Source organism: Eurypyga helias, unplaced genomic scaffold (assembly GCF_000690775.1).
Source record: "Eurypyga helias isolate BGI_N326 unplaced genomic scaffold, ASM69077v1 scaffold26241, whole genome shotgun sequence".
Taxonomy (NCBI): Eukaryota; Metazoa; Chordata; class Aves; order Eurypygiformes; family Eurypygidae; genus Eurypyga; species Eurypyga helias.
In genome coordinates, this window is record NW_010229295.1 from 71 (window position 1) to 14,851 (window position 14,781).

The 14,781-nt window shown below is 41.7% G+C and overlaps 1 protein-coding gene across 1 annotated transcript; it reads right to left on the minus strand.

Annotated features, from left to right (window-relative positions):
- Window positions 1-9,639: 9,639 nt before the first annotated feature.
- On the minus strand, window positions 9,640-13,921 carry LOC104503192 (chromosome unknown open reading frame, human C4orf33). The gene is made up of 5 exons (XM_010160361.1): window positions 13,741-13,921; window positions 11,918-11,978; window positions 11,681-11,732; window positions 11,368-11,567; window positions 9,640-9,748 (listed from the first exon to the last, which is right to left on the minus strand). Exons 1-5 carry the CDS (start codon window positions 13,919-13,921, stop codon window positions 9,640-9,642), a joined length of 603 nt encoding a protein of 200 aa, XP_010158663.1.
- Between the last annotated feature and the right edge of the window lie 860 nt (window positions 13,922-14,781).

Genomic DNA, 14,781 nt, shown 5'->3' on the forward strand with positions numbered 1-14,781 from the left:
GCCAGTCCAAGTCTACTCTCTCCTACCTGCCATTAGTATGCCATGTATCCCCAGCCATCCCCCTCTGTTTTCTTGGCCAGCTGCTTTTACATTTTATATCCCTTCCCCAGAATTATTCTTACTTCACAGCTCCATGTCCAACCCTGCACTTCCCATCCCCTCTTCATTTCATAGTTCACAGCCAGCCCACAATAGCTAAGACTTCCCAGCAGCTTTCTTGTTCCACTTCTCGGTACTTTGGTTAAAAAGAGACCATCAGCAAGAAGAGTTGCTTTGCCCCTCGGCTGTAACATACAGTTCTAGTACAACTTGTAAGTAATGAGAAACAACTACAGGGAATTACAAAACAGGTCGTTCAGCTGAGATTCCAGATACAAGAATAGACAGTGTTTCAGACCACAAATCCACCACAGTGGCCTTTGTCCGTAAGTAGATACCTAAGGAAGAGTAAGAACAGGAAGTGAAGAAAGCATATGCTTATCTTGCTACACTCCCAACCTCCAGCGATTTTCAAATGAGGAGATTTCTTGAACCTGATTTTATATAACTACCAACCTCTACTTCAACTTTCTTCCAAGTACCTTCCTCAGTCTCCTACTGAGCCCACAGAAACTTCTCAATGCAATGACAGTGACAATACAATGTTATGAAAAGTACCACCTTGCTCTGTGCTGAGCGTGGCACTCACTCGCTTCACAGGATGGGCCACCCTCTTCGTATTAGAGCAAGCCAGCCCCCATCCTACTTCTCTTCACTGTTACACGCATCCAACTGCTACACAATCTCTCTACCACATCCTCAAACTCCCTCTCTTCCAGCCTGAAGACAGTCCTAGCCTAACCAATAGATGCTCACACAGAAACCAGCGTTCCCCATCACATAACCCACCACCGGGAGGCAGAGAGACCACTCAACACCAAACAACTTAAAGTCTGGCAATTCTAAATGCCAGCAGTGTATTCCCTGCAGAATCTTCAGAGAATTCACCTGTCGAGATGCAAAAAGCTCTTTTGAAGACATACAGAATAGCTTCTGAAAAGCTGTTCCTCAGAGATTACAAAAGACTCCTCCTGACAGTAATATGGACCTCTCACCGAGTCGCAAGATTCCATTCTAGAAGTCGTAAAAATTTAAGGAGGTACAAGACGACATTTTTGTCTTCTGACATAATGAACGACCTTCCTCTGAAACAGCTAAGTATTCTGCTGAAATTGAAAAAGGTTTGTAGCAGATACCTGGCATAAGAGGTTACTGACTACCCTGTTAACATTTACAAAAGTAATATGCAACTTTAAAACAAGGCCCAATTATTTAAAGTGCCAGGCACAATTAAATATAAATACCATGACTTGTATAAGCTATGAAGCACTAAGAGAAAGCACCAGTGTTTCATTTGCTGATGGAAGCAAACTCAGCAGTAAGGAGGAAGTGAATCAATTACACTGCCCAGAATTAAAGAGATGAATAATTTTATGACAGCCACTACTGGCACCAAGATATAAACTTCATTGCCCGCAGTGACTGAGTTCAAGAGAGTGAATTCATGAAATGAAAGACAAGACAATACTGGCTAAAAATGTGTTCTACAGAGTGGAGTTCTGTATTTTAAAAAGATGACATCAGGTTTTTTTCCTGTTGCAGAAACTGTTGCATATTCCAAGAAAGCCACTATGCTAGCCTGGCTAGGTTGGTGTTAAACCAGCAGTGAAGGCACAGTAATTTACGTTTTACTTTAGTGTTATTTTAAGACTATTTAGTTAGTTCTGGTTTACCACATGTGTAAGATCACATTTGTATTTGCAAAGAAACTACATAACTGGCCAACAGTATTTACACACACCCTAGTCTGTAGCATTATTTCTGAAATGAATCACAAAGATATTTTGGGATATTCATAGCTAGTGCAGATACAAACAGCGACTCCTGAACCAGCACTTTAAACCCTTCCACAGACCCTGCAGCTAAGGCTTTTGCTTGTTTTAAACCAGAGGAAAGAAAACAAGCAGCGTCAAGCAGTATGCTCACATAGAACTAGCTTCTAGAACTGAATTCTCCTGATAACTCTGACACTAATTTCAGTGGATAGACAAGGAGATGGAAAAAGGCATAATTGCGATACACTTTATGTTTAAACTGTTGCATCGATCTCACTGGGACTATTTGTATGAGCATGTATACAGCTGTTTATACAACCAGTGTAAATAAGGGTTCTACAATCAGGCTGAAAGCACTTCCCAGTACTTTTGCTGAAGCACTGTTCAGAGACACTGTAGTCAACTAAAGCCCTCACTGAAAGAAAGAGGAAGGAATCACCAATAAAATAAACACAGGTTAACCATCAAACTTCAGTGTTATTGTAAACGTACCATAACTAAACGCAATGAAGTCCACTCCAGAGATGGCTCTGGCAGTGTGAAAGAATAGTTTTCAATTTTATGCGCAGCACATTATGCACTGTGCTGTTCGTACTTTGGAAGTGCTGTACATGGGCAGAATTTAAAATACAAGCATTCTGTGCTGTGCCTTTCAGAGGCAGAAAGCACCTCAGCCTGGGAAAAAAGGAATAGCAATTCTTCGGTGTTGTATCACCATAGTGCTGGGCAGCACAAGTATTAACTGCCCCACATCTCCATCAAGTTAACCACACAGACAATAATGCAGTAGCCATGCAAGCCATGGCAAGCAAAACACACATAATCCAGCACAAAGTGGAACATCTGACCTCGTGTACTAGAGAAAACTAAGGTATACAAGGACATCAGCAAAATTTTACTCCCTTTCAGAGCTTTAGCCAAAAAAAAAAAAAAAAAAGCCAAACCAACCCACCGTAGGGTGTCACTACAGTGATTGCAGTGTTAGGTGTTATCACCTACCACACCTGACAAGCTAAGTTGCTCCATCTTTGCATTTAAGACACAAATCGCTTCTGCCAGTAGGGCACATTACCACAGAGTTTTCTCTGAAAAAGACTTTATTTTTGCATTTCTGTACCAAAGAACAACAATTCTCTGTCCCTCTTAAGCTACAGTTTTCACACTGTTTCACAATCTTCTCTAAGCTTCACTCCAGGGCATCCCCACCACTCCAGCCTCACCCTCAAAGCTGTACACAATCTCTGACAGACCAGGCTGTATTTACAAAAAAAAGCGTCAGAATTAAATATAGTCTTTTTGGAAAGTCTGTAAAGACTATACAATACATTTGTTAAAAACAAAGTCCATATAATTTGCACATCACAACACTATCTTTTATAGTACAGACTGACACCTTGTGGAATTTATCTAATTATTTCTAGAAATAGGAAAAGAAACATTAGAAGTTTAACTACACAGCACGGCATAGTGTTTCTTTTGATAAAGATGTCTCAAAAAAATCGAAATAATCCATCATCAGCTTGACTGATACAGCTTTTTTCTAAAATCAAGGCTATAGTAAGAAGGAATGGATCTGATCAAGGGTAACTGGGCTAGAAGCACCAAGGCACAGTTTTGATAACCTTCTTCTTCCACCTAGTGGCAAGAAGCATAAAAACAAGGTATTTGGGAGTTGCAGTCACAAGATATTTTCAACCACCAGCTCTATATAAAGATTCACTGTCATTACAAGGAGGACTGAGTCATGTAGAACTCTAGAACGTTCGAGTTCACAAGTAACAAATACAATATCCCAAGGAGCTTAGAAATGCACTTAAGAGAGAGAATTGTTCAAACAAACTGAAATTCTCTTTACAGGTGTATTTCTCATTCATGACGATCAGTACTTTCGTTTTCCAGGTTATTCAGTCTGATCGTCTTTTCAGTAAGAGGTTACAACTATTCAAGTCTGCCTTCTGCCTCGACTGCTCAAGTATTTACTAAGAGATTTTTTTAAAAAGTAAAAAAAGTTACAGCAAAACTGCTCAGCATTTCATTAAACTTAGTAAATCAGATACCACAAATTATAAACTAAGATAACCGCATTGTCCTATAGACAGGGAGGTGGCTGTAGCAGAATATAAGAACTAATTAAAAGTTTCTGCTGAGTTTATCTGGCCACAATGGAAAACACACACCTATTAGTATTGAGCACTATACAAGCAACAGAAATACATCCATTATCCCAACTGGAATTTTAATTAAGAGCAGTGTTTTCAAGCTCACATTCCGTTTCTCTTTAGGATCAACATTCTCACATCAGAACCTACTGAGTCAGAAAATGGATTACACCAGAAGTGTTTTTCAAAGGCAGTAAGTTGATACTATTTCATTGTGTTTTCTACTAACCCTGGCATTAAACCTGGGAAGCTCCATACCTTGTCCTTTGTGTAGGACCTTCTCCAAAAAGAGGACAGGAGCAGGAGAATTGTTTCTTCATATTTTGGAAAGAAAGAAGAAAAAAAACCCACAAAAAACACCAACAAAAACAAAGAATAAATGAAAAAAGAGTATACTTGGATATTTATCATGCCTGGTACCTGTTAGCAGCAGGACTAACAAAACACAGCTCCCCATACATTTATATTTTACACACATGCCCTGTCTCCTAAGCTCCTACCTCAAGCTAACACTAGGGCATAGGTCTGTGAAATCTGAGCTCACCTCTGCCACCTCATACGCCTGCAGTCCCACACGTTTCCTAATCCCCCTAAAGGTAAGAGGCTGCAGCTGAAGGTAAGCACGCACCAACCGCTTCAAGTAGCGGGCACTGCAACCGAAGGGTAAGGGCTGAGATGATCTCTCCTTTTCCTCAATTTGGGGTGCTGTGACGAGAAACTGCCTCCAGCTGTCACATCCACACATTTTGCAAGAATATAGCATCCTTTGAGGCTTTCTGTTTCTCTGATTCAGCTTAAATTGGCTAATGAATTTAAAAATGGTTGTGGTAGTGGGGGAAAAGGTGATGGTATTGTCAAGAAGGTAATGGTAACACAACAGCCACATTTCCTTCTGAATTCTGGCTAAATACGATAAAACAATTTTTTTTTACCTAAGTGGCACAAGGCCAAATATTATCCACAGGAAACATTTATGAGAAAAGTTGATTTTTTTTATTTTTTTAAGAGAGCAATGGATAAAAAGTGCTCACAGGGTTGAAGTGTTTAAATCCATTCCAAAGGGAAATGGGTTTGTCGAGTGCTTGCATGAGCTGTGCTTTCTATCATGCAGGCCTGCATTTTATGAAATGGATATCTTCCATAAAGTATACCCAGAGGGACAGTTTAGAGAATTTATCTGCATTGTTCGTGATAAAAGTTTATGTCATGGTTTAGGCCCAACTGGGATCAAAGACCGAGCAGCCGCTCGCTCGCACCTCACCCCAGCGGGATGTGGAGGAGAAAATACAACCAAAGGCTCATGGCCTGAGGCAAGGACAGGGAGGGATAACTCACCCTTTATGGTCACCGGCAAAACAGACTCGACTTGAAAAATCCATTTAATCAGTTACCAATCAAAATCAGAGTAGGGCAAGGAGAGACAAAACAAAAGATGTCTTAAGCCACTCCCCCCCCCTTTTTCCTGGGTTTCCTCCTCCCCCTCAGTGGTACAGGGGCCAGGAACTGCTGTTTCCCACACCTTGTCTCTGCTGCTCCTTCTTCCTCCTGGTAGAACTCACACTCTGCCCCTGCTCCAGTGTAGGGTCCCTCCCATGGGAGACAGTCCTCCACAAACCTCCCTGTCATGATTCCTTCCCATGGGCCACACTTTTCTCCTCCATCTGCTCCAGTGTGGGTCCCTTCCAGAACCCTCCAGAGCGGCCTTCCAACAGAGTCACAGGCTCTTCAGGCACAGCCGCCTGCTCTGGCATGGGGATCTCCCGGGGCTGCAGGGGGGTCTCTGCCCCCCGAGACCCTCCATGGCTACAGGGCACAGCCTGCCCTCTTCCCACAGGCGGAGGGGAACCTCTGCTCCAGGCACCTCCTCCTGCCTTTCTGCACTGACTTGGATGTCTTCCTGGCTGTCTCTCTCACACCCCACTCTTCTCTCCACTCTGCTTCCGCTGCTGCTTCCCTTTTTGTGTTTTCCCCTCTTAAGAACGTTAACTGGCAGAGGTGCTGACTCGCTCGGCCCTGGCCAGAGGTGGGTCTGACCTGGAGCCAGGGGAGCTTCTAGCAGCTTCTCACAGGAGCCATCCCTGTGGGTCTTCCCTGGCTACCAAAACCCAGTGCCACAGAAGCCCAGCACAGTCTGGCATACGAAACCAGCACAATGCTGAATGCCTATAGATACGTAGGTGTGCATATACGCACACACAATGAGCTGGACTGGACTGAATCGCACTCCTTCTAAACCAGGATTAACCGTTCATGGACACGTACTTAAATGGAACTCCTACAGAACAGAGATTGTTTTGTCTTTTCCTCGTGTTTGCATGTCATCAAAAAAGAGAGGCAACTCAGGGAAGACAGGCAACAATGGGACTCCACGGGGTAGAACAAGGCTTGGTTGAAAAGCAGATCAGAGCAAGAAAGCTACAAGCTGGCTAGTCACAGTGTCACAGAAGTTTGGGTTAGAAGGGACCTTTAAAGGTCACCTAGTCCAACCCCCCTGCAATAAGCAGGGAGACCGTCACCTCGGTGAACACTGACACCCATACCCGCAAGGTCCTGGGGGGTTTGAGTGATGCTGGCAAGCATTGTGTTGCCCCCTGACGAGCCACGAATTCACTACCGTGTGCCGAGACACCGTGCTTCCACCTAACACGTGCCTGACGTAGCGGCTCCACCCCACAGTACATTTCCACCGAGGGATGAGCCTAACTCTAAACCTTCAGAAACAAGTCAGCACACAGGTTCTGACTCCACCTTCCACAAACCCACAAGGAAAGCTTCTGATGAAAGCCAGCAATCACGGTTGAGACCCACCCTGAAAGCTCAGAAACATGCAAGTGAACCACCTGACAGCAGTCTGGAGTAGCATGTGTCTTGACTCAGCCTGTATGATAATTCCCATCTTCAGAAGCATCGAGCATTACATTTTGTGCTGCAGAGACAATTGTTTTACTTTCAATTACTTAGTTAGGATAAGTAATCTATTTCCCTCAAAGTTTATAATTTGCATCCAAAGTCCAATCTGAAGTCTTCAGTTTGAAGTGGGAGTGAATAGATGAAGCCTCTAAATAAATTATTTGATTTACTGCCCTTTACATACAAAAAACCCATCAAGCAAAAACGACCTTTGTGAAAAAGAATAGTAAACTCATTTTGAACCTTTGCATGCATTTTTTTGACAGTGTTTAAAACAAAGTCTAAAGTTTAATGAAATGGTTCTTGCTGTTGACTGAAATGTCAAAAGCAGCTTTGAGATGTGAGTATCTAGAAGACAGTTTTGATCAACACTTATTGGATTATTCAACATTTCAGACTGATGCCATTCTTCAGAAAACTGCACACGGATGGAACGTGGAAAAGAAGCCAAACAACTGAATGTACATTACTTATGATTTTCAACAGATGGCACTTGATAGCAAGGAATCTATAGGGTCAAGTTAAAAGGCAGTAAAAACAATTGGATGGCTGAGTGCACTGACATGCCAAAGTCTGCAGCTGAAAAAGCCTGATGTCCTGTAACAGGAAAGTACGAGGGAACCTAAAGCCAAACAAAAACTCCGTCTCAGCTATTAATCACACCAAGTCCCATCTTTTCTTCTCAGGCAGAATTCAGAGGTAGAGTTAAGTTTAAAGATAGCAAAGAAAACAGGATCATCAGACTATGGCTATTACTGCATACAAGCTCAGAAGAGAACAGAGGATCCTTTGAGCAGTATGGGTTAAGAGTACAGCCTTGTGTAAAACTTTACAAGCATTCTCAAGTCTACAGCTACACACAAGACTTTTAGAACCGTTTATGAGCTACATAAACCAGAAAGGTGTGGGGCATTGCTGTCTCTGACTTACAACCCAAGTTGCGTTTTTAGGTTGTGTCGGTGTTATGAGAGGAAGGTGTTTACTACCGGGAGTCACAAAAGGCAACCTGAGAAGGACAACAAAGACATCCATGGGGAGCTAACAGTTATCTTCAGCTGCCTAATCAGTAAAGTCACTCTTCTTGGGGAGGCACAGAGAAAGGACAAAAGGCAATGGACACAGGTTGCAGCGTGGGAAATGGCAAATCGGTAAGCTTTCATAACAGAATTAGTTCCGTACTGCAACAGGCTACCCAGAGCATTTGAAGCTCCATCTTTGGAGTTACCAAAACTCAACAAGGCCCTGAGGAAACTCATCAAGTTTCAACAATAACTCTGCTCTGAGCAGGATGTTAGACTACAAGAACACCAGCCCCTTCCAGGAACTTGCAGTATTCTAAATTGTTCAGTAGAAAATGCTACACAAAAGGATGAGACCCAACACCACATCCTCAGGGCGTAACTTCTGAAAGATACTCCCTCAGTTATGACTGAGCCATATTCTTTCCAACTCCCAAAACAATCCTTCTGACAAAACTATAAAACATGACCACCTTTTACCCTGCGATGATGACATTTCAAGAGGACAGAGGAAGTTCTCTTTCTAGTAAAGGACTGAGGACCACGTCTTGGTCTGAATCCTCATTCTGAACTAAACCAAAGAAGTTTGACTTTCAAGACACCTAACTTTACAAATGTAGGATCTGGCTAGTAAGTAACCTTCCCATTTTCTAAGTTATTTTACATAGGACCAAGCCAGTAGCCACAATCAAGCAGCACTTCCTATGCTAGACAAAAAAGAAACATCTCTGCAAATCCTGTGGGAGTTTACAGATTAGATGTTACCATCTAACAGTATTCAGTACTGTTAAAAGTATTCATGCCTGTATGTAGAAAATGTAGGCACATTAAAGTATTTCCGACATTAGGTGGCAGGCAAACAAAATTCTTCTATGTCTGAGCTGAATCCTTAAGGTGACATTCCAAGGTCTTGGAACAAACACGGTTTTGTAGGCACGCAGCTACATCAAGAGGTTTTACTAAACACTTCTCCTAGAAACATTCCTGGAATACATAAAACCTTTTGTAAATCTGACCTCTGTACCTAAACATCCCTAGAAATTCCACACTGAAGGTGAAGCAAAGAGGTCTGCTAAGGAAGCAATACAGACTAAGTTCCCCCTTCAGCACTGCACAAGGGAAAACTTCAGGTATAGGGAAGAGTAGTGCGATAACTCCACAGCATCTTGCAACACAAGTACTGGGCCACAAAATGCCATGACAGCTATGTTCTCTTCGCTTCCTGAAGGAGCCATTCTTTCTCCTGCAATCAAAAAAATCGAGGCACGTAAGACCCTCATTCAACAGCTAAGAAACAAACAAGCAGCAGGGAAAACACAGCAGAAAAGCAGCAACTACAGGAAACTAAAGGACTCCATGCCACACACTGTCCTTGTCACAAGAGCTCTAAGCCTGACAAGACAACCATAACTTCAGCACAATTTTTCCCCTTCGTCAGCAGGAGCAGATTCATCTCTTGCACAGGTGAACAACTCCACACCCAGAGGAACTGAAAAACAAACAGTGACACACTTTATACGTTTCGAACCAGCCCAGACCCTCTGTAGGTGATTTTAAGACTGATCAATGATTTTGGTCTCAAGGAATGCCTTACAAATCTGATATTTACAAACTCTGCTCAGAATGAAGAAGTTGCTTCCAGCATCATCCAACCTTTATGCTATCAAAATTTATGCCTCAATCCATTGAATTAGTGAGAGACTTCCATATATCTGATTCAGGCTGCTTCCAGTCTCCTCCCATCAGTTCTTTCAGGTTCAAATCTTTGAAAAATTCCAGGTGATGACTGTAAAGTGAGGAGAAATAAATAAACAACTTGTTAAGTCTTGTAGTATGTGTCTAAATAAAAGGCAGTATCCTCAATAAGCTTCACGCATTTCTATTTTCAGGTTTTCTTGGACAGGAACGTACCCAGCATTCCATGTGTTCGTTGTCCAAAACCAGTGTTCATAAATAAAAAACACAATTGTGTTTCTGAAAATCTTGTACTGGAAAACACAGGGCTATCACACAGCATAAAGGGAAGTTTAACAACGTGCACATTAACCAAGTGCTCACCTTTCAAAAACCCTCAACTTACACTGCCTGGAACTGCAGTCAGAGCAAGAGCACCGTGATACCCGGCTTTATGACTTATCCACACTCCAGTGGAGTAATAATTTTCAGCTCTTGACCAACTGAAAAATCCTATCACAGGGATATCCTTCCCTTACAGAAAAGGGGAAGGCAGGATAGGATAATGAAGCTAGTAAATATATTTTTTCCTGTAGAAGTCTTGTTTTCTTTTAAACATTATGAATCAGTTCTTGCTAAGAATTTCTCCTTTAGGCTACCACTCAGGAACAACAGAAGGCAGACACTGAAGCCAATTAAGACTTACATTAAACAACGGCCAAACAGTAGACGGAACATGACGCTACACTAATCATTTAAAAACACAACTGGAATTCCTGTATGAGGAGGTAATTTGAAAGAGTAAAGACAAATTAAGAGCAATGAAAGTAGCAAGGCGCAACCTCTTCACACAAGGGTTTACTATAGAAAGAATAGAAAGAATCCCTTCCTGAAAAATGTTACAGGCATTCTCTGGTTTATCACAGAAAAATAAAAAGTATCTATTTCTGACAGAACAATGTTAAAGAGAATGTATTTTATTAGCAATAGCTTAATTTTTTTTTTAATGAATAGTTGCAGAAGCTAAGTTTTTCTTAAACAAAGCCAGAAAAGGGTAACATCTAAAATTAACATACAGTGACAGCCAGGAAAGGTAAAGCAACAAGTTTGCATAAGAACTATAGTGCACCCTCTAGAGCTAGTTCATTTATACAAAACGCCCAGAAGTAGTTTTTAATTAAATCATCTCAGCCTCACAGTCAAAGAAAATAAACAGGCCCAAAGCACAACTTAAAAATCAAGACAGCCCAGTTTTTCTACTGATACTGGGTATGCTTTTATTGTACTTCTTAGCTCAGCCTGCCTTCTCAAATTTCTCTGTAATATGAAGGCATCTGTAGAGGTGACATTGTTCCAAACAGTCAGGGAGAAGCAAAAGAGATTTACTGGAAATCTATCTGGTGAAATGAACACTAAATGGCATTTGAAGAGGTGCTGGAGGCAAGGAAAAAGTAGAACTACCTATCTATGATTTAGCTGAGGAAAGTGATAAAACAGACACCGGTGGCGTTGAATGCGTCATTTCCTATGCACCAAGGGGATTAACACAGAAATCAAGTGCTAATTACAGCTGTCTGCCACAGTGCTTTATACAAAGCACAGCGCCAGTGGAGCTGGGGCTAAGCAGTGTAATCAGCATACTAGTGGCACTCACCCTGAAAACCAGATTAGCTTTTTTAGCTATTCCAAGAATAGTGCAACTACGCTGCAAAGAGCTAATGTCATGCTTACAAATCTGGTTTCTGTCCTTCCTGAAGTTGGTGTCGAGGCACAGGATGAAGCGCTTCGTATTTTCTCTCTTCTCCTGAGCCATGAATTGCAAATGCATTGAACTTGTTAGTGCACGGTGGAAAATAATTCCAAGGAAGATGAGCTTTACCCTCCCATTTGGTTTTCATCCTGGTCACCTCAAATTCTAAAGGAAGTGCTTCCTGATAAAGGAGGGGGAAAAAAAAAAAAGAGGTAATGTCACCTTCCACTCAGGCCATATGTACCTAAAACCAGGTAGTTTTTCTGTACGTTGTGAATGTACTTCACCACTTACTTTCCACACTCTTCTTCTGCCAGAAAGCAGCAGCAGCAGGTGCTGTCCATGGCTGTCAAAAAAATGAGAGCACAATTTTCTTAAAACGATGCCAAGTTATGAGTGTAATGTTCTGCCACAAAGGTCTACCTTCCCCGTACTGGAACAACCTCTGTACCCAACCCTCCTCATACATACATCCCACAAGCATTAGAACTGCAAATGCAAAGGAACATTTGTTCAGAGCGCCATACTTACGGACAAAGTTCAACTTCCAAATACTGCTCAGTTCTGTCACTCAGGAAAAACGCTTCTACAACTGAAAAAAAAAGAACCAGGCTGTCAGAATTCTGTATTAACTATTTGGTAATATCCTGACACCTTCACAGCCCACTAAAATAACTCTGTTTTCATGATTTTTGGCCAGTTTGTGTAGATGCTACTGACAGCTTCCTAACTATTTGAAATGCTGTGCCATAATTGTAACTTCAAGAGCTTTTTTTTCATGCCTATTATCACAAAGAGCTTTATAAAGCACTGTACTAACTTTCTTTACCAACTCTAGCTTTGAAAACACTCATCTTGATGCAGCAGGAAAACGGCCGGTCTACTCCCTAATGTTAGCTTCCACTGCAGGGGGGAAAGCGTCAGCGCGCAGCTGTTGCACCTCGCGTGCTTGCTGTGAGCAGAGCTGACCGGTGGAGTGACCCGAGTCAATCCTGCTCACAGCGAGCCCTCCATGTAGAGCACCTCAGTGCCAAGTTTGCTGGTAGCCTGGGGATTCAGAGCACCAGCGACCAGGAAAAAAATTGAAATGTGGAAATGCAGAGCACACACCCCATGACCAAGACTGCCAAATCTCAGGAATAGCAAGAAAACGTTTAGCTCTTAAATGGTTTTCCCCTGTGGATGGCTGATACATTGGACAGGGGATTACTGTTCCAGGTGTACCTGAAAGCCAGGTGCGACCACTGAATCTCCTTTCAGGAACACGAAGTAGAACTATAATGGTGTTTCTCACAGCCCTGACACTATTAGAAAGCTTTAGTCAGGTATTATTGATAACTTTATTTTATAAGCCTATTTAGTGTAATGATATCAAAGAGATTCTTCTACTGTTCCAGAAAAGCTTTAATCAGAACAGCTCAAAAATCAGGAAGCAGAGAACTGATGGAAACATTAAACTCTTGCATTTTTTCAAAGCAACAGGTAAGGAAAGGAGAAAGAAAACAGCATGACTATGAGAATATTCTCCATTCCACTTGAGTACAGTGTTAAATCGTATTGTATAAGCTGCCCTCTGTTTCACACCTTCCTATTCCTCAAATATTCCTTGGAGAAGTGATTAAAACAGACAAATGTTTTAGCCATTGCTCTCCACTTCTTAAAGCAAAAGTAGAACCTATCTTTAGGATTGCGTTTTGATTTACCTACTGCAAGTGCATTTTTATATACATGCCACAAAATTATTTTGATGTTCAAATATGGCAAGCCTCTAAGATTCCACAAGTTATATCAGCAACCCAGAAATCAGGTTTGAGTGCCTATACATTTGCCAGGATCAGGAAGAGTCAACCTCATCATTCTTGAAATTAATCCAGCTCACCGTACTCCATTTCTTTATGGCCATCAAATTATGGCCGTATTTGCTTCTTTTCCCAGTCATCTGTACTGTTGCACTACAATAAAACAACCGCTCACCTTACAGCCAGCAGTGCTAGTGATGAAAATCAATTCACCAACTAGAGAAAGAGCATCGCTCTTCATACAGTTTGGGGTGGTTTACAGCCCGATAATGTAGTATGCAGCTTATGCTACCTCAGGACCTATTTAAGGGTAAGGCAGTGATTACAACTAAATTCTTTCCCACTTTTCTTCCCCACACACAGAAGATTTTTCTACTTGACATTTCAGACCTGATCTTTAAAGGTAGCACCGGCACCAGAGAAACCTAAATGTATTACACGTCATACACTCACAACGATGGGATCAGTTTGAAAAAGTAACTCTTCAGTAACGTCCAGGCATATCAACTAAGAGGGACACCAGTGTCTACACACATCAGATACGCTTGTACTTACCCTCGTAGTCCCACAGTCCACCAAAAGGCTTCCCTGGCTCTCCAAGTGGTGCTGGAGGATCATTAAAGAAGGGAGCATTAACTTCCATCAGCAGTCCTGCATTGTCCGACTTCAGCACAACTGTTACTGGCTCGTGGCTCACGGGTAAACCATCCCATGTGTGTTTAATTGCAAATTCCATCTTCGTGTACTAAACAAATGGGAAACGAAGATTCTGTCAAAGCAGATCTCAGATTCCATTTCAGCAACAATTACGCTGTTTGCTTGGCCAGGAAAAAAAAGCACACTTTCATATAAATTCAATCACCAAATCTTGTTTTCAGACATCAGAAGAGCTGGTTTAGCTGTATAAAGCAACTAAATAAAGACATATATGAATGCTTTTCACAGGTTTTTATACCTGCATGGTTACAAGTTACTCTGAATGCCTAAGGCTTTCCAGCTATGGACCTAAATAAATACCTTCCAAACCCACCAGAAACGTTTTTCAAGAGAACAGATAAACCAATCAAAGTCTCCAAGTCTCCACTACAAATTCATTAAAGATTTGGTAATATGGGAAAAATAGATTGAGAAATAAACTTCCATGAATGCGAGATGCACGAAGAAGAAAAAATTAGCTAAAACTTTCCTTTGTGCTCACTGCACACCAGCCAAACTGCAGGATTTCAAGGAAAACTGCAAGCCCGTTTGTTAAACACACTGAATGTTTGCAGAGCAAGAATAGAGAATGCTGCACTCCAGCAGCTCTAATTACTTAGAGATAACCCTACGAGCCTTAAGTCTTAATCTATTTAATAAGCAAAAGAATCACTGCAGCCCAGTTTCCAACAAGTTTATGGCCCCTTACCACTGCAAATAACAAGTCCCGTTCACAACACAAACCGCTGCTGAAATACATTCAATGGGCTACGTAGTCTTACATTAATCTAGAAAATATTAACCCAAAGGAAATACAGACAAGCGTTGTGTTTTCATTTTCTAGGCTGCAAACACGGAGCAGTACAATCATGGAGTATCCACAGACGGTAAGACCCTTCC